Here is a 19,535-nt window from a genome sequence, read left to right as displayed (position 1 = left end):
CCAGGCTCTTGGGAAAGTTGTCTGTGTCTGATGGCATATTCTTCAGGCCTCTTCAAAATTGGAGGGCATGATCCACTGAGGAGCAGGAGCAACAGAGGTGACAGATGGATCCAAGAGTCTATACAGAAAACTTGACAGGGTCTCCCAGGAAACATGGTTTGATAATTGAAATGAAACAATACAACATAGTTAACATGGCTAAAGACACTTAGCAACAGTTCAGTTTCCCAGCCATGCAGGGCTAGGTTCAAACAACACAGTGAAGTTTTTTTACAATTCACAAACTGCATTTTTACATTAGGTCAGGTACAAATTAAAACTTAGATGGCTCACAATAGACTAGTTTTGAAAGGGAGATTTACATGTTACCAATATAAACAAGAAAATTAAACATGAACCACACAAATCAATACAATTATTTCAAAGTTAATTAACATTAAGTTCCTTGTATCCCAGTAATTCATTCTTAATTTCGTTTAAACAAAACTTTGAATCCCAGATTTCTCATGTAGTTATCTGATACCTAGATATCTTTTCTTTGACAATAGGTTTTATTCTTGGGATGGTTCAAAAAGAAAATTCTGCCTTTCTGGTTCAAATCTAGAAGTTCCCAGATACTTCTGACAGTATAACTTAGTACAATTACTTAAAATTTGTTCTCCACTTTTGAAATTTCAGAAAATTTTGGTTCACATTATTTTCTGTTTCTATCTTTACCTAAAGCTTGTACCTGGAATAAGAATCTTTTAAAATGTGAGGGTTCAACTATATAATGAACTCATCTGCCTTTTAAGTTATTGGACAGATATTTTAATGGAGAAGATATAATTTCACTTACTTTTACTACTATCCTGTACCAGTTTTATGCAGAAATCGAAATTTGAGATCTTATTATCCAAAGCATGACAAATTTTAGTAGTCAATGATATACATTTGCATATTTTTTCCTCAAAATTTGCTACTCTAATTAAGCATCTATCACATTATATCTTTGTCTTATTACCTGATCTAATCATTTCCTTGATGTTATCTCTATATTATATTTATTTATTTGGCCAGGAATATAGGTTAAAGTTGTAAGCTATTCATTCCTGCACCCCATTATAATAACTCAGAGATGCTCCAATTTCCATTTATTATTTGATAGACTTAGTATTATACTTTCAGAACTTCTTGATTATAAAGATTAGCTATAAAAGAAAAAGAGGGACAATGTTAACAGAAGGAAAGAATCTCCTTAGTTCTAGTTGATTCCAGGAATAAGCCATTATCTGACATGTAATCATGAGGTTACCAGGTGCTGAAAGCAGGACTTAAAGGTAATCAGGTGGGAGATTTCCTTTCTCAGAAAGGAAATAGCACATTTGGAAAATAAAGTTAGGAAGATCCTACCTAGGCCATGTCCAAGGTCATCTTCAAAACCTTTCCAAGCATCCACCATTAGCCTGCAGCACATGTCAATTGGCTTTATGATAACTTAGACAAGTATTCCTGTAATCAGAACTTCAAACAATAGTAAATTGCAGTCCCAGTCTTATACAGCAAATCAATATTGGCTGGTATCCCTTAGATAAAATACTTCCCCACTCTTTAAACCATCTGAAACTGACACAAAAGTATCCAGAACAACTATCTAGGAGCAAGAGGTGTTTGGATAACCCATATTTATTCCCAAATATTATCTACTTTTCATAGTTTCAAACAGAACTTAATTTATCTTTCCAAATCTCTCAATCCTATTCTTCCACTTGCTTTTACATTTTAACCATAAGACAAGATAGCTCATAAATTATTACTTTTTACTAGCATAACTGTACTGGAATCTCATTCCAGCTTAAACAAAACAAAGAGGTTAATGACTAAATTTATAGTTTGATGGAATTCTGTCTTTGTTTCACAAGTTGTTATTCTTCCCTAATTATACTCACTCTGCAAGAATGAGATACTTCAGGAATTAAAGTTTTTTTACATATAATAAATTCAAACGCAAACTTGAACTTTGACTTAGGCCATAGAATGACTACATATTCAGATCAAAACAGCTTAATTTAACAATATATTATTTTGAAGCTTTAGTAGGCCTTCTAAGAATCACACATGATTTTTCAAAACATTTCTTCTAAAAGTATTTCCCTTCTTTAAAAACAGTTTAAAATTTACTCTGATATTCACTAAACTTTTATGAAGAAAACTAGTTGGAAACTTTTAAAATGCTTGATATCTCTTTCTTTTTTCTTTCTTAAGCAAAAATAAACCTTTAAAACTGGAATTCATTAAAGCTGAGTTGTTACAAAAAAAATGTTCTTAAGTAATATGAATTTCCAAAGTATTATAACAAACTGAATTCTTAATTATTGCAGTATTCTTAGATGTAAGAGACTGACGCACAGAAAAACACTTGCTTTTAAAATCCTTTTTTAAACAATGGGAACATCTTAAGGTGAGTCTTAAGTAGTTCACATAAACTTCTGCATATGTTCTAATTTCAGATAAAAATAATATTAGATTTCCCAGCAAGATTACACAAAAGGCTCACATGTTTTGCTGGTCACTTGTTACTGACCACAGAAATTTGCTATAGAAGGAAAAAGCAGGGACATGTGACATACCAAATATGACAGGATAAAACATCCTTTACTCTGTTTCAATTCAGATAGGAGTGAAATTCTCCAATCATACAGTATCTGTTTCATAGCCAGACTCAGGAATAGACAGGTGAAAAACATTCCTTTTTAAAGGAACACAATAGGGAAACTGAGCCAGGGGGATCCCACCCTAGATTGAGTCTAGAATTGTTCCCTCGATGTTTAGTCAGATGAGAAATATTCCTTTGTGGCATGTGTCTCAGATACTGATTTAATGCAGACAACTATACCCAAATTCAAACTCAAAACAAAAATAATTATGGTCTCAAATGCCTTTTACCTTAAACAGCAAGTCTCACTAATCACACCTTACAGTCAGATAACAGTTATTTCCACTCTCTTGGAGTTACAATAAACAATAAAGATTTACCAGGACACACACACATAAGGGATTCCATTTAACATCTTTCCTTCTCAAATTTAAAACTTGTCCTGATGTAAAAGCCAATTATTAAAAATTTTCTCTATCTATTACAACTTCTGCACAAGTAATATTCATTGTTTAGAATTTGCATTAACCAACCAAATTCCTTTACTAAGACTGATGATCTTACCCACAGGAATGGGAGGACTGTTCTGAATGAACAGAAGGAATTTAAATAAAATTTTCACTCCATTCCCTCCTTTCCATACACAGGAATCACTTAACAATTTTAGATTTCAGTATTAAAACAGTAATCCCAAATAACTAACAATCCTACAACTTCATAGAAGAGAGTCAGATATTTTAGCTTTAACTTTTTGTTTTGTTTTGTTTAAAAAGCAAGGGAGAAAATACCTGATTTTCTAAACGGCAATTACAAAACATTATAGGACAAAGTTAGCAGGACTGATAAAGTAACATAACTGGTGTTACACAATTTTCCCAGCATCTTTAACAAAATTCAGATTAAAAATTTCTTTGTCTTTACAGTCTAAGAGAAATTCAGAAATACAATCCTAGAAATACAGTTTTAACACAACGATAACTGTAGATGGTATAATTTGCATTTCCAGAAATTATTGATCTTATTACTTTTAGCAATTAAAACCACTTCAAAGGTAACAATTACATTAGAAAGATAATAATGTTGTATGTAACATATACCAGTCATTACGTTAAGCATTTTACAATCATTTTATCATTTTGATCCCATAACAACAAGCACAATTATTTTTACAAATCAGAAAATGGGTCAAACAGATAAAATACTTTTTTTGCAATTGAACAGAGAAGTGAAGCTTACCACGAGCAGAGAAACTGATGTCCCAGTGGTGACTTTTGCAGACAGAGTTTAGAGAATGCTCGCTACAGGTCTGATTCTTCCACGTTTACCAATCCCCCCACAGTAGCAGAATTTACTGAGCCCCTAAAGCGATATGCAAGTGCTGGGACAGGGTGGGTGGAATGTCTAGGACCTAGGTGGCATTTCCAAGCTGCACCTAGAAAGGTGGGCTACTCACAATCTTAGGAGTAATTTCAAATGATCAGTTCCCGAAATATTTATGATTAATTTCACAACATACAAATCTGCTAAAATGATTTTCCCTAAGATGATCTAACTTTCCATTGTAATTCCAGGTTGGCTAGACCAGAATGACAAGGAAAAGTGTTAAAATTTTGTTTGTTTATTTCCCTAGCTGCAGCCCTTGAAGTCTGGCTGCTTGCATTTAAATCTTACAAGATAACACACTCATTCACAGCACACATGATACGGACAGAGACATACACCAACAGACAAACTGACAACAGGACAAATACAAACGTAGCTCACAAAAAAACAACCCAGAGAGAGGGCAATTAGAAGCTTGCTAGAAATCCCCATCATGAATTGGCTATTATCATTCTGAGGAAAGGGTGTTGCAAGAATCCAAGGTCTGATAATAAAGGGGAATCCTGCAGCCTTTGCTCAGAGCACCCCTGAAGTCTTTGGAGGGGTGGGGAGCCTTGGTGCCCCAAAGTTTCTGACTGTTTTAAAGGAACAGGCCCCATGGGAGTAGGTGCAAGCCTTTAGTTCTTAGGTGGATTGTAACTGTCCTCTTCAGGACCAGAGTCCTTAAAGGAAAGTGGGGAGGGGGAATGGGGAGGAGGGAGGCAGCAGAGGCTTGAACAGAAGCTGCCTTCCTCAGGTCTAAGGTAGGGGAAGGCGAGGGGGAAAGATTGCATCTAGGTGCTGTCAGTTTCCCCAGATCAGAGGCCTTCAAGGGGAAGGGGAGGAAGGAAAGGGGTGAGGAATAGGACGGAGGGAGTGAAGGGAAGGACAGACTGGAGCCCTTGAAGAAGAAAGGATTTTTACCAGGACACGGCTAGGTGCTGAAGCAGCTCCCAGCCCTACAGGGAAGAGGCTACCTGTCTTTTGTTCTCACTCAGCCAAGTCAGCAAGCCCAAGATGAAACATTCTCGCTACTGGCTAGTTGTTTTGTTGGCCTTTCTTAATTGGTTGTAAAATAAAGTAACTTTGACCGGTCCAGAAGAGCCCTGTGGTGGCCAACGTAATTTAGGGCTATCTTTAACTGATTGACACTAGTGCTAGCAATACCTGTACTAAGTTTTCTGAGATCGATCGCCAGAGGAGACCTAAGTAATACAGAGAGATTTAACACGACTTGGTCTCCGGTCCCCAGAGTTTCCTTTAAAGGGAATTTAAAGTGAGAGTCCTTTGGAAGCTGGGAATGGAAGGACTTACCCCGACCCCGTCAAGGTCCAGGACTCTAGGAAAAATAGTTCCTACTGGCGCCGGAGCCCTGGCGTTGGCGAGATGAGGAAATGTCCGTCCTGTTCCTCAGTTCCAATCCACGTTTGGGCGCCATAACTGTTGACCTGAAAACTTTGAAAGAAAAGGCAACAGGCTAAATGCATACATTTTATGATTTAATTAATTAATCAATTCCCTATTAAGGAAAACAGTAACATAATGCATTATGGAGCCAGAAGATTTCTGCACTGGGTAGCCAGAACATTTCTGGCTCCATAATGCATTATGTTACTGTTTTCTTTAATACGGAATTGATTAATTAATTAAATCATAAAATGTATGCATTTAGCCTGTTGCCTTTTCTTTCAAAGTTTTCAGGTTAACAAGCCAGAGTTCTTAGGGTAACAAATCCAAGGGGTAAGCTAGAGGTAGAAAAAGTATTCATAGTAATTGATGAGAACTGGGGAAGTCCCATAGATTCTCAGGGAACATTAAGAGGAAAGGGATTGATAAGTATTGAAGAGATAATACTTTGTTTCACACAATTACCTGCTCAAGGAAAGAGATAAATTATGGTGGTGATATGTTAGCTGAGGACTCTCTATAGCCTTAGTATATTGTGTAATAATAATACTGAAAGCCCACATTTATATGTTACTCTAAGGTTTTCAGAGCACTTTGACCACAGCAACCACATAATGTAAGGTTTTTTTGTTTGTTTATTTGTTTTTTCTTTTATTGGTCTGGATATCCTAAGGAAGAGCATGTAGTCCTTACCTAATCAAGATTACAACACCACATTTGTTTTACAGAAAGAGCTTATGAAAAGGTTGTGGAATTGAGACGACTTCTAGAAATTGCTGAAAGTAACTATAAACAGCTGGGAGGGATATCAGAAGGAGACATAAAACAGAAGAAAGAAGATCAAGAGTCTGAAAGGTAATATCCTCAGGGATTAATCATTTAAAAAAGCTTTTGGTGACCTCTCCAAATACTAGCTGAGAACTTGTTGATCAGCACTTTTTCCCTATACCTACTAAAATGGTATTAGATTTAAATCCTTTCTATTTCCTCACATTTCTGATAAAGGATAAGAATCTGTGATTTTTCAAGAACTCATCTAACTTTAAGCTGTAATATAGCAGGGCCTTACTAACACTTTGGATGACAAGAATATAAAGAACCCTCACATGGTTATGATGGGATGATTACCTCATAACCAGAGATCTACCCCAGTCTCCTTGGGCTGTTTCTCTTCCCCACCCCATATCCCTCACCAAGGGGGTACATGTTGACTATAAGGCAAGATGCCTGCAGTGGTTTATCTTTTACCTTTCCTCTTCTTTACCACCATGGTCTTCGTTTCTCATTGTTCTGTCCTTATCTGGTTCTTTACCTTGTGGCTTACTGCCTACCCTTCCTGCACCCCCCCCCCCCCCCTCACCGTATTCATTCTTGCTTTTCTTTCTTTTTTTTTTTTATTAAATTTATTTATTTAACTTTTAACATTCGTTTTCACAAAATTTTGGGTTACAAATTTTCTCCCCTTTTATCCCCTCCCCCCCAAACACCAAGCATTCTAATTGCCCCTATGACCAATCTGCTCTCTCTTCTATCATCCCTCTCTGCCCTTGTCTCTGTCTTCTCTTTTGTCTTGTATGGCCAGATAGCTTTCTATACCCCTTTACCTGTATTTCTTATTTCCTAGTGGCAAGAACATTACTCGACAGTTGATCGTAACACTTTGAGTTCCACCTTCTTTACCTCCCTCTCTCTCCACCCCTTCCCTTTGGAAAGCAAGCAATTCAATATAGGCCAAATCTGTGTAGTTTTGCAAATGACTTCCATAATAGTTGTGTTGTATAGGACTAACTATATTTCCCTCCATCCTATCCTGTCCCCCATTACTTCTATTCTCTTTTAATCCTATCCCTCCCCATGAGTGTCGACCTCGAATTGCACTCTCCTCCCCATGCCCTCCCTTCTATCATCCCCCCCACCCTGCTTGTCCCCTTATCCCCCACTTTCCTGTATTGTGAGATAGGTTTTCCTACCAAAATGAGTGTGCATTTTATTCTTTCCTTTAGTGGAATGTGATGAGAGTAGACTTCATGTTTTTCTTTCACCTCCCCTCTTTATCCCTCCACTAATGAGTCTTTTGCTTGCCTCTTTTATGAGAGATAATTTGCCCCATTCAATTTCTCCCTTTCTCCTCCCAATATATTTCTCTCTCACTGCTTGATTTCATTATTTTTTTTTTAAGATATGATCCCATCCTCTTCAATTCACCTGTGCACTCTGTCTCTATGTATGTGTGCGTGTGTGCATGTGTGTGTGTGTAATCCCACCCAGTACCCAGATACTGAAATGTTTCAAGAGTTACAAATATTGTCTTTCCATGTAGGAATGTAAACAGTTCAGCTTTAGTAAGTCCCTTATGACTTCTCTTTGCTGTTCACTTTTTCATGATTCTCTTCATTCTTGTGTTTGAAAGTCAAATTTTCTTTTCAGCTCTGGTCTTTTCATCAAGAAAATTTGAAAATCCTCTATTTCATTGAAAGACCAATTTTTCCCCTGAAGTATTATACTCAGTTTTGCTGGGTAGGTGATTCTTGGTTTTAGTCCTAGTTCCTTTGACTTCTGGAATATCCTATTCCATGCCCTTCGATTCCTTAATGTAGAGGCTGCTAGATCTTGTGTTATCCTGATTGTATTTCCACAATACTTGAATTGTTTCTTTCTAGCTGCTTGCAATATTTTCTCCTTGACCAGGGAACTCTGGAATTTGGCCACAATGTTCCTAGGAATTTCTCTTTTTGGATCTCTTTCAGGTGGTGTTCTGTGGATTCCTTGAATATTTATTTTGCCCTCTGGTTCTAGAATCTCAGGGCAGTTTTCCTTGATAATTTCATGAAAGATGATGTCTAGGCTCTTCTTTTGATCATGGCTTTCAGGTAGTCCCATAATTTTTAAATTGTCTCTCCTGGATCTATTTTCCAGGTCTGTTGTTTTTCCAATGAGATATTTCACATTATCTTCCATTTTTCCATTCTTCTCTCTTTGTTCTGTGATTTCTTGGTTTTGCATAAAGTCCTTAGCCTCCATCTGTGCCATTTTAATTTTGAAAGAACTATTTTCTTCAGTGAGCTTTTGAATTTCCTTTTCCATTTGGCTAATTCTGCTTTTGAAAGCATTCTTCTCCTCATTGGCTTTTTGAACCTCTTTTGCCAATTGAGTTAGGCTAGTTTTCAAGGTGTTAATTTCTTCAACATTTTTTTGGGTCTCCTTTAGCAGGGAGCTGATCTGCTTTTCATGCTTTTCTTTCATCTCTCTCATTTCTCTTCCCAGTTTTTCCTCCACCTCTCTAACTTGATTTTCAAAATTCTTTTTGAGCTCTTCCATGGCCTGAGCCCATTGGGTGGGCTGGGACACAGAAGCCTTGATTTCTGTGTCTTTGCCTGATGGTAAGCATTGTTCTTCCTCATCAGAAAGGAAGGGAGGAAATGTCTGTTCTCCAAGAAAGTAACCTTCTATTGTCTTATTTCTTTTCTCTTTTTTGGGCATTTTCCCAGCCAGTGACTTGACCTCTGAATATTCTCCTCACACCCACCTTGCCTCCTGATCCTCCCAGCCAGCGTTTGGGGTCTGAGATTCAAATGCTGCTTCCCGCCTTAGGGGTTTTGGCGGGGGCAGGGCTGCTATTCAGTGTGAGATTAAGTTCATGTGGTCAGGTTGGGGCAGGGCCAGCTCTCAGGCTCAGTTCCCTCAGGGGGTTTATGCACAGACCTTCCACAATGGATTCAGGCTCCCGCCGCTTGGGGAGCCCCAGTCTGCAACCGCCTCTCAGCTTCTACCTCCCGGGGGGGCCTGAATTATGGGGGCACCCCACTCCCCTCTCGACCCGCCAAAGAGACTCTGTCACCGACCCCTGTCACCTGTGGGTGGAGGTACTTGTGCGGCCGCTGGTGATCCCGTCCCTGAAGCCTGGTCGAATCTGTTTCTCTCGGTGCCGTGGCCGCGGCCGCAGAAGGTCTGGGCTGGGCTCCGCGTCCGCAGCGCGAAGGACCCCCCGCGAGAGGTTTGCAGGTCTCTCTGGAACAGAAATCTCCCTCGCTCCAATGTTCCGTGGCCTCTGGGTGCAGAATTCGCCGTGAGTTACTTCCTTGTAGCCGTTCTATGTGTTGTGGGTTCGGAGCTATGTGTATGTGCGTCTTTCTACTCCGCCATCTTGGCTCCGCCCCCCCATCCTTGCTTTTCAAAGAAGACCATGACATCAGAGAAATGAAGACATGACTTGCACTTGACTTTGTTTTAAGTGAGGGAGGGCTGTGCAAAGTCACCAGCTTCATTTTCTTCTCCTGAGCCACTGGATCAGTGACCAGATATTCATCAGGATGACTGGAGATGGCCCAGGATGCAATGGGAGACCTTGGCCTTTTCAAGTACTCACTTAGAGGGAGGTAATGCCCATTGAGTGAATAGGCCTCTTTTTATGGCCCTTTTAATGAGCCAAAGGAAAAAAATAACTAAGTCAAGCTGGGAGGGAAAGAGAAACTGTTACTATTGATAATCACTCTAAGGCAGTGATCAGGTGGGACTTAGGCAGAGACCTATTGTTGTCCAAAGTATTGCCTTCAGACTACACTGGGTTTAAGGTTTTGGGAGAGGGGAGGGAGGGAGGGAGGGAGGAAGGAAGGAAGGAAGGAAGGAAGGAAGGAAGGAAGGAAGGAAGGGCATCCACCTAGTATACCCCAAGAAGGAGACAGAAGGGAGAGGATGAGCTACTAGCTGGATCCCCATCAGGCAGCTTGTTCTACTCACAGGTTGTGTTTCTCCTTTGTTTTCAAAATGACTGTGACATCAGAGAAATGATGACATGACTTGCACTTGAGTTTGTTTTGAGTGAGGAAGGGCTGTGCAAGGTCACCACCAGCCTCACTTTCTCTTCCTGAGCCATCTGGATCACTAGGAATATAAAGAAAGGAAAACACACAGCCCCTGTCATCAAGGAACAAGCACATGTTCTGATGGAGGAGACAGTGTGCAAGAAATTATATTTATATATTATATACAGTGTAAATGGAAGATAATCTCAGAGGGAAAGCATTGGGAGGCAGGATTGGGAGAGAAGAAAGATAGATTGGGAATGACATCCTGTAGAAGGTGAGTATTGAAGGAAGCCAGGAGAAGCCTGGTAGGTCAGAAGAGAAGGGAGGGGAGCAGCACCATAAAAGCCAGGTAGGTAGATGACAGTGTCAGGCACTAAAGAAAATTCAAGCAGAACGAAGACTGAGAAAAAGCCAGTGAATTGATCAGTGAGCTGAGTACCTTGGAGAGAATAGTTTCAGTCACATATCAGAATTGCCAGGTCTGCTCTGTTCACAGCCTTCTTGACTTTTTCTCCTTCACTTATGCTGTTGACCCTCCTCTCTTCCCATCCTGTGTCCTGTCCAGGTTTTCGTAACACTGTTCTCTCTTGGCTCTCTTCCTTTCTGTCTATTTTGCTGAGTCTTCATCCATGTCTGGATCCCTGACTAAAGGTCTTCCCCAAGGCTCTTTCTTGAACTCTTTTGGTGACTTCACAAATCTCATGAATTTAATTATCATCTCTAGGCAGATGTTTTGTATAACTATATGTTTTCCCCAAACTCTTTTTTTCCCCCAAATTTATTAATTTGTTTTCAGTTTTCAACAATCATTTCCATAAATTGCAAATTTTCTCCCCTTTCCTCTCTTCTTCCTCCCCAAGACAGTAGGAAATCTTATATGGGTTCTACACATAAATTCCTATTAAACACATTTTCACATTAGTCATGTTGCATCGAAGAATTAAAATGAATGGGAGAAACAAAACTCTCTTTTGAACTCCAGATTCACATCACCTTTTAGGGATTTCAAGCTTGATGTTCCATAGACACCACACACTCAATATGTTCAAAACAGAACTCATTATTTTGTCCCCCTAAAACCCTCCCCTCTCCCCAAGTTTCCTCTTATTGTTGGGGGTATTATGATTCTCTTGGTTACCCACGTTTGAAATCTCATTGTATTCCTTGACTTCTTCTTTCATCCCACACAGCAACTCTGTTGCCAGGATTTGTCAGATATGTCTTCACATCTCTTGAATGTGTTTCCTCTCCTCTTCACTCACACAACCACCTTATTAGTTCAGGTATTCATCACCTCTCACCGAGATTATCATCCACCACTACCACCACCATTACTGGAGGATAATAAACCATTTAACAAGTACTTGCCTTGAGAATTAAAATTTGCTAGTTGGACAAGAAGAAAATATTTCATGGAGATTGTAAAAATTGGTCTGATGATAATACTGAAAATGGTGGTTTAGCACAACAGATTTGCAGTAACATCACCTAATATGGCAAGTTTCTGCAACCATCCTGCTTATTTTTAACATAATATAGGTATCATTTGTAAATACAAATACTACTAGTATTATAAATACTAATTTTGAATACTTACATTTTTCAAACTGAAAATTAAATTTTTTTAGTTTGTTACAAAAAGTTAAAATTCTCTGACTTTTTTAAACATAGGAAATCAAGAAACAAATAAAAAATTAAAAATACAAAAATGTGGAAAGATTTTGGGAAATTTTTATTATAGAGACCTAAGAGAGATGATTAAGTTTGTTATTATGTGAATCAAATAGCAGAAGACTAAAATTGCTTTAATAATGTAAAAAGGGTTTCTAAATTAAGAATGGATAAAGTATAATTTTTATAACTTCAAATACTATTTTACAATGGAACATCAACAGGTATGTCGAAAGAGGTACTTACAATTTAGATAGTTTTATTCTTAATATGCTCCTACAATACTCTGAAAATGAGCTCTGAATTTGGAATTAGAGAACCTGGCAATCACCTCCTAATCGTTCCCCCTAACTCAATCTATCCCAACAGTAGTCAGTCTATCATCTACCTAGCTGTCAAAATGATTTTCCTTAAGGACCTCTCTGATTATGTGACTCTCCTACTCAATATAACCTTAGTGGGGGCAGCTAGGTGGTGCAGTGGATAGAGCACCAGTGCAGGAGTCAGGAGGACCTGGTTCAAATCTCACCTCAGACACTTGACACTTACTAGCTGTGTGACCTTCAGCAAGTCACTTAACCCCAATTACCTCATCCTGGGTCATCTCCAGTCATCCTGATGAATATCTGGTCATTGGATTCAGATGGCTCTGGAGGAGAAGTGAGGCTGGTGACCTGTGCAGCCCTCCCTCTCTCAAAACAAAGTCAAGTGCGAGTCATGTCATCATTTCTCTGATGGCATGATCTTCTTCGGCAACGAAGGGTGAACACACATAACCCTAGTGATTCCCTGTTGTCCCTGGGACAAAACCTTTGGCTTTTAAAGCGCTTCACAACCTGGTCCCAACCTATCTTTTCAGCTTTATCATTTATTATTCCCTTTTCCACATCCTATAGCTCAGATAAACTGAAATGTCAAGAAGAACTTTATAATAATAAGAGCTATCCAAAAGTGAAATGAACTGCTCAGGGAGGTAGTAAGTTACCTCTCATTGGAGGTCTTCCAAACTGTCCTAGATGAGGATTTATTGAGCATGTTATAGTGGGGTTTTCTCTTTTCTAACTCTAAAATTTTGTGACTCCTTCCTAGCTGAATTATAGTAAGTGAAGTCCTTTCACCCCTCATTGTACCCTGATCACACCTAGGTAATACCAGTTAGTTTGAAGTTTGGGTGATAAGCATCAAGGTAAGGGTTCTTAACCTGTAGGTCTGTAAACTTGTTTTTAAAAATGTTTTGACAATGTTTCCTTTGTAATCCTACACATTTTATTTCAATCATTTAAAAACATTCTCAGAAGGAGTCCATGGACTTTGCCATGCCAAGTGGGTGTATGATACAAAAAAGATGAAGAAACCTGCCTTAAGGAGACTGTCAACAGTGCTGGGGTAGAGAAGCAGTTGGCAACCATTGACCTGCCTTCCTGCTGCCTCCATTAAAGGTCCCTGTCTTTCTCACACAAGTATAGTGTGTTGATTGTAGGCATAATTTTTTTTTGTTTGTGTTTTGGACAGGGTGATTAAAGAGCTGCAGGTCCAATTGGAAGATGAACGATTACGTAGAGAAAAACTGGAGTGTCAGCTGGATGAGTTCCAAGCAGAGGCCAGTCATCACAGAACCCCTATAGATCAAATTCATCTCAACAATGTTGTTTCCATGGTGAGCTCATGTTGAATTCATTTATATTTCCCTTACCACATCAGGTAAAAATCACTGTCATGATATGATAAAGCTTTGTGGTTTTGTACAGATAGGTCCTTTTCACTTTTTTTAAAAAAAATCTATTTGGGATACAGATCTAGTAGTGGTATTACTGGATCAAAAGAGTGTGCACAGACAGTTTCATAGCCCTTTGGGCATGGCTCAAAATTACTCTCAAGAACGGTTAGATCAATTCACAACTCCACTAAGAGTGCATTAGTGTCCCAATTTCTCCATATCCCCTCCAACATTTATCATTTTCCTTTTCTGTTATGTTAGCCAATCTGATAGGTATGAGGTGGTACCTCAGAGATGTTTTAATGTGCATTTCTCTAATCAATAGTGATTTAGAGCATTTTATTATATTACTATAGATAATTTGATTTCTTCTTCTGAAAACTGCTTGTTCATATTCTTTGACCATTTATCAGCTGGTGAATGACTTCTGTTCTTATAAATTTGACTCAGCTTTGAGAAATGAGGCCTTTATCAGAGAAACTTGCTGGGTTTTTTCCCGTTTTCTGCTTTCCTTCCAATCTTGGCTGCATTGGTTTTGTAATGAAAATCATCCATCTTACTTCTCATAATGCTCTCTTATCTCTTGTTTGGTTGTAAATTCTTCCCTTATCCATAGATCTGACAGGTAAATTATTCCATGCTCTCCTAATTTGCTTATGCTGTTACCCTTTATGTCTAAATTATGTGCTCATTTTGACCTTATCTCAATATATGATGTGAGATATTGGTCTGTATCTAGTTTCTGTGAAACTGCTTTCCAGTTTTCCTAGCAATTTTTGTCATGTAATGAGTTATTGCCCCCAAAACTTAGATCTTTGCATTTATCAAACACTCGATTACTATGGTCATTTACTACTGTGTATTGTGTACCAAATTTATTTCACTGATCTACCACTGTATTTTTAGCCACTACCAGACTGATTACCCCTTTTTGATGCAGTTTGAGATCTAGTATTGCTAGACCAGGCAGCTAGAAGACTCAATGGATAAGAGTGTTGGGTCTGTGGTCAGGAAGACTTCTCTTTTTTGAGTTTAAATCTGGCCTTAGATACTAGCTGTATGAACCTGGGAAAATCACTTATTTGCCGCCTTTTCCTCATATGTAAAATAGCTGGAGAAGGAAATCGTAAAAAACTTCAGTGTCTTTCCCAAGAAAACCCCAAATGGGATAATGAAGAGTCAGATACAACTGAACTTAGTTACTTAGTTACTAAGTTACTTAGTTACTCCTTCTAATTACCCTATTAATGAGAAAGGTCTTAAGAATTACAAATATCATCTTCCCAAGTAGGAATGTAAACAGTTTAAACTTATTAAGTCCCTTATGATTTCCCTTTCATGTTTACCTTCTTATGCTTCTCTTGAGTCTTGTATATGAAAGTCTTATTTTCTATTCAGCTCTAGTCATTTCATCCAGAATGCTTGAAAGTCTTCTATCTCATTGAATGTCAATTTTTCCCCCTGAAGAATTATACTCAGTTTTGCTGGGTAGGTGATTCTTGGTTGTAATCCTAGCTCCTTTGCCCTCCAGAATATCATATTCCAAGTCCTCTGATCCTTTAAAGTAAAAGCTGCTTCACCATACTTGAATTGCAATATTTTCTACTTGCCCTGGGAACTCTGGAATTTGACTATGATATTCCTGGCAGTTTTCATTTTGGGATCTCTTTAAAGAGATGATTGGTGGGTTCTTACATTTTTATTTTATTGTCTGGTTCTAGAATATCAAGACAGTTTTCCTTGATAATTTTTTGAAGGATGATGTTGAGGCTCTTTTTTTGATCATGGCTTTTAGGTAGTCCAATAATTTTAAAATTATCTCTCCAGGATTAATTTTCCTGATCAGTTGTTTTTCCAGTGAGATATTTCACATTGTCTTCAATTTTTTTCATTCTTTTGGTTTTATTTTATGAGTTCTTGATTTCTCATAAAGTCATTAGCTTCCACATCCTCCATTTTAATTTTTAAGGAATTATTTTCTTCACTGAGCCTTTGGACCTCCTTTTCCATTTGACCAATTATGCTTTTTAAGGCATTCTTCTTATCATTGAGTTTTTGGACCTCTTTTACCATTTGGCCTAGTCTATTTTTAAGGTATTATTTTCTTCAGTATTTTTTGTGTCTCCTTTACCAAGTTTTTGATTTACTTTTATGATTTTCTTGTGTAACTCTCATTTCTCTTCCCAATTTTTCCTCTACTTCTATTAGTTGATTTTCAAAATCCTTTTTGAGCTCTTTCATGGCCTGAGATCAATTCATATTTTTCTTGGAGGCTTTGGATGTAGGAGCTTTGACTTTGTTGTCTTCTTCTGAATGTGTGTTTTGATCTTCCTTGTCATCAAAGTAAGTTTTTATAGTCAAAAGTTTTTTCCCCCCACTGTTTGCTCATTTCCCTAGCCTATTACTTGACTTTTAACTGTTTGTTAAAGTAGGGGTCTGCTTCCAGTGAGGAGAGTGCACTGTCCCAAGCTTCAGGGGTTTTGTGCAGCTGTTTTCAGGAATACTTCTGTGGACATTCAAGTTTTCAGTTCTTCCAAGAATGTATGATCTAAGGAAAGGTATTTACTACTCTCTTGGCTTGTGCTCTTGTCTGTGAGTGACCACAAGCACTCTTTTCTACCCTGGCACTGTGAGGAGGGTCCCACTCTACTGTGCCCTCAAACTCTGCTATTCTAGTGTTCCTCTTCGCCCCAGGACTGCTAACTAGGACTGTGACCCAGATCCAAATACGGGCAAAGCAAGAGAATCCTGCCTCAGTGCTAACAAAAGACCCTTGTTATCTTCATCTGATCAGTTGCTCAATCCCCTTACTGTCTGTGGGCTAAGAGTTCCAGAAGCAGTCTCTGATTGAATCATTCCTAAGGCCTGCTTGTGGTTTGCTGGGGCCCAGTCTGTGCGAGCGCAGTCGCCACTTCTCTTTACCCTGGTGCAACAGACCTTCTCTGCCAACCTTCCAAGTTGTCTTGGGCTGGAAATTGTTTCACTCCATCTTTTTGGGGGTTCTGCTGCTCTAGAGTTTGTTTAGTCATTTTTAAAGGTATGTGGAGGGTTTGGAGGGAGAACTCAGGTGAGTCCCTGCCTTTACCCTGCCCTCCTGGCTCCACCCTCATAGTTATCTTAAACTCAACATGTTCAAAACAGCCCAGTATCTTCCCCTCAGATCCTCCCCCATTCAGATCTTTCCTATTACTTTTACCTGTTACACCATCATCCTTCCAAATCTCTCAGGCTCAAAAAGAGGCAAAAATTGACTTGATGTCAGGAAGAGTGTTCTGATAATTCAGTTCTGATAATCCAGAAGTGAAATGTGCTGTCTCAAGAAGTGGTGAGGTTCTCTTTTTTAGGTCTTCAAGAAGAGACTGAATGACTCCTCAGTGGGAATGGGTTAGATTCAGTGTCTGCCTCAGGTTACTTCCAATTCTCAAATTCTTTGAAGTGCCCCATGTTTGATGATAAGCTTCTTGAGGGCAGGGACCATGTCTTTGCTGTCTTTCTATCTTTCACAATGTAGTAGGTACTTATTAAATGTTTTGTTGAATAAATATTATATGCTAACAGAATATATAGTTTAAGAACTATGTGTTTTAATACCTCAATTGGTATTTTATTTTGGTCTGAACAACAGTGGAACATTTATTTAGAGATACCTGGGTGGCACAGTGGAGATAATGCTGTGCTTGGAGTCAGGAAGATCTGAGTTCAAATCCCATCTCAGACATTTACTAGCTGTGGGACCCTGGGCAAATTGATTAACCCGTTTGCCTCATTTTCCTCACCTGTAAAATGGGGTAATAATATCACCTACTTCCTAGGATTGTTGTGAGGATCAAATGAGATAATAGCTTAAAGCACTTGGCATAGTACCTGGCACATAGCAAGTGCTATATAAATGTTATTATTAAAGATCCTATAAATATTGGATGTTTCTTTTTCTTTTGGTACAGAAGGAATATTTCCTTTGGGGGAAAAGGTGGGAGAGAGAAAGTCTATGGTAAAGTAGTAACTTTATTTAAAATCTTTTCCATTTTCCATAGGAGGATGACTCTTCTGACTCAAACAAAGATAAGAGAAAAGTGAAAAAAAAGATCACATCCTCTGGAGGGATATTGATGAGAAGGTCGTAATCAGTGAGTGACACCACTTTCAGTGAAAAGACCAGTTTGATTTTTCCCTTTCATGTTTATATTGACATATCTCCTTTTGTTCAGTATTCCTCCATAAGGCAAAGAGCTATGTTGTTACTTGATTGCAGAAAGCAAAAATTTAAATGAACTATTGTAGAGAATTTAAAGTATTAGATTAGTATAGTGTCATTCCTCCCCCCCCATACCCCCAAACACTTTTAACATATCTTCTTAGGCAGTGTCAAAGATTCAGAAACAGATTTATATATGTTAATAAAATTGATTTTACAAAAATGTAAAATAAATGAGTTTTTGTGTTTGTTTCTTCTTTAAACAGAATTATTATAACCTTGCAATAGATGCTTCTCATTTAAGAAAAATATCTCTTCTTAATGAATTTTACCATGTAGATAATTTTGTTAACAATGCCTTTATCATAATAATTCAAATTTATGAACTTCATCTCTGGGAATGATTAAATTCAGAGATGAATATTTGAGATACTATTTAAGGCCATGTCTCTGGACAAATCAAGTGCCCTCTCTACTTTGCCAATCTGATTCTCATGTGTTGTTGATGCCAGTGGCTCACCATTCAGAGGACAGCTCTCCTTTACATTTTTAAAAAGTAGCTTTTTAAAAATGTTAATAAAATAAGAATCTACTAAAACTGGGGCTAAGGTACCAAATGGAGAGCATTTTTACTTTGGAGAATTTTTAACTATCACATATTTCATGAAATTAATGTTAACTTTCCAGGAAATTTAACAAGTAATCATATCTTCTAAAACAAAAAAATGCTAAGAGAATTGAAATAATCTGTTATAGAATCATTAGCTTTTATATTTCCTTACAAATTTATTTAAGGTACGATACTGTATTTTCTTCTATTTCTTTGAGTTTCAAAATTAATTGCCACTTCATAGAACAAGAACCCTTGAAATTTCCTTTTGGAAATTTTTTTTTAAAGTAAAGGAACCTTGGTTTCTTACCTGCCACCACTTGTTTTGCTTGGTGCAGTGGAAAGAACACAGGCCTGGGAATTCCTGGGATCTGTGTTGAAGTCAGCTCTGCTGCATACTACTTTCCTTACTATAGGCAAATCATCTAGCCTTGGTTGAGGCTTTATTGTCTTACTTGTAAAATAGTGTTATTGGAACCAAGTACTTCAAGGGGTTGTTGTGGAAGAAACTAACTAAATGTTTGTTTAATTGAATTGAATATTACAGGAGCCAGTTACTTCTAAAGGAAAATGATAGTAAATAGGATAATTGCATGAGTAATGGGCTTTGTTTACAACCTACCATTGATGTTGCTGTGATACAGTACTGCTTGGCACAGCTTTAGATGTGTTATATCTACATGATGACAGATTTTTTTTTGTTTTGTGACCCATTCACACACTCACCTGGTCTCTCCAGATTTGCAAAGTGGTTGGTCAGAGTTAGGGATTTAGTGTGTGGCTTTGGAACATAAGAAAGGTAAACCAACCTACTGAAAAGCGTTTAATAAAGATTTATTATGTGCTAAGACACTGTGGTGAACCTTCAGGATACAAAGACAAAAAATTAAATGGGCCTTGCCTTCAAGGAGTTTACATTCTATCAAGGATAATTGACTCTGATGGACTAGCCACAGACAATTCTACTAACAATTAAGATGAGTATCAGGGGCCTATAATAACCTTTTTTCTACTCCAAGAAAAGGAAGCATTTGGATTTAAGAACTTCTAGGGTGTATGTCTATAGACACATATATACATATACATATATATATACATACATGTATATTACATGTATTTGTGTGTGTGTCAGG

General features: G+C 38.0%; 1 protein-coding gene across 4 annotated transcripts in view; it reads left to right on the top strand.

Moving 5' to 3' along the window:
* Positions 1-18,026, top strand: part of ANKRD42 (ankyrin repeat domain 42) — an 80,978-nt gene extending 62,952 nt beyond the window's left edge. For 3 of the 4 annotated variants that reach the window (XM_072610709.1, XM_072610707.1, XM_072610708.1), the window contains 3 exons: positions 6,133-6,259; positions 13,393-13,537; positions 17,632-18,026. In XM_072610709.1, coding sequence (XP_072466810.1) covers positions 6,133-6,259; positions 13,393-13,537; positions 17,632-17,721 — 362 coding nt within the window. In that variant the 3' untranslated portion in view covers positions 17,722-18,026. Of the gene's footprint in view, positions 1-6,132; positions 6,260-13,392; positions 13,538-17,631 lie in introns of those variants that run through there. The other variant, XR_011967346.1, reaches the window with a different exon arrangement.
* The last annotated feature ends 1,509 nt before the right edge of the window (positions 18,027-19,535 follow it).

This window comes from Notamacropus eugenii, chromosome 5 (assembly GCF_028372415.1).
Source record: "Notamacropus eugenii isolate mMacEug1 chromosome 5, mMacEug1.pri_v2, whole genome shotgun sequence".
NCBI lineage: Eukaryota > Metazoa > Chordata > Mammalia > Diprotodontia > Macropodidae > Notamacropus > Notamacropus eugenii.
The sequence above is the reverse complement of the archived record's forward strand: the minus strand, read 5'-3'. Positions and strand labels throughout refer to the sequence as shown.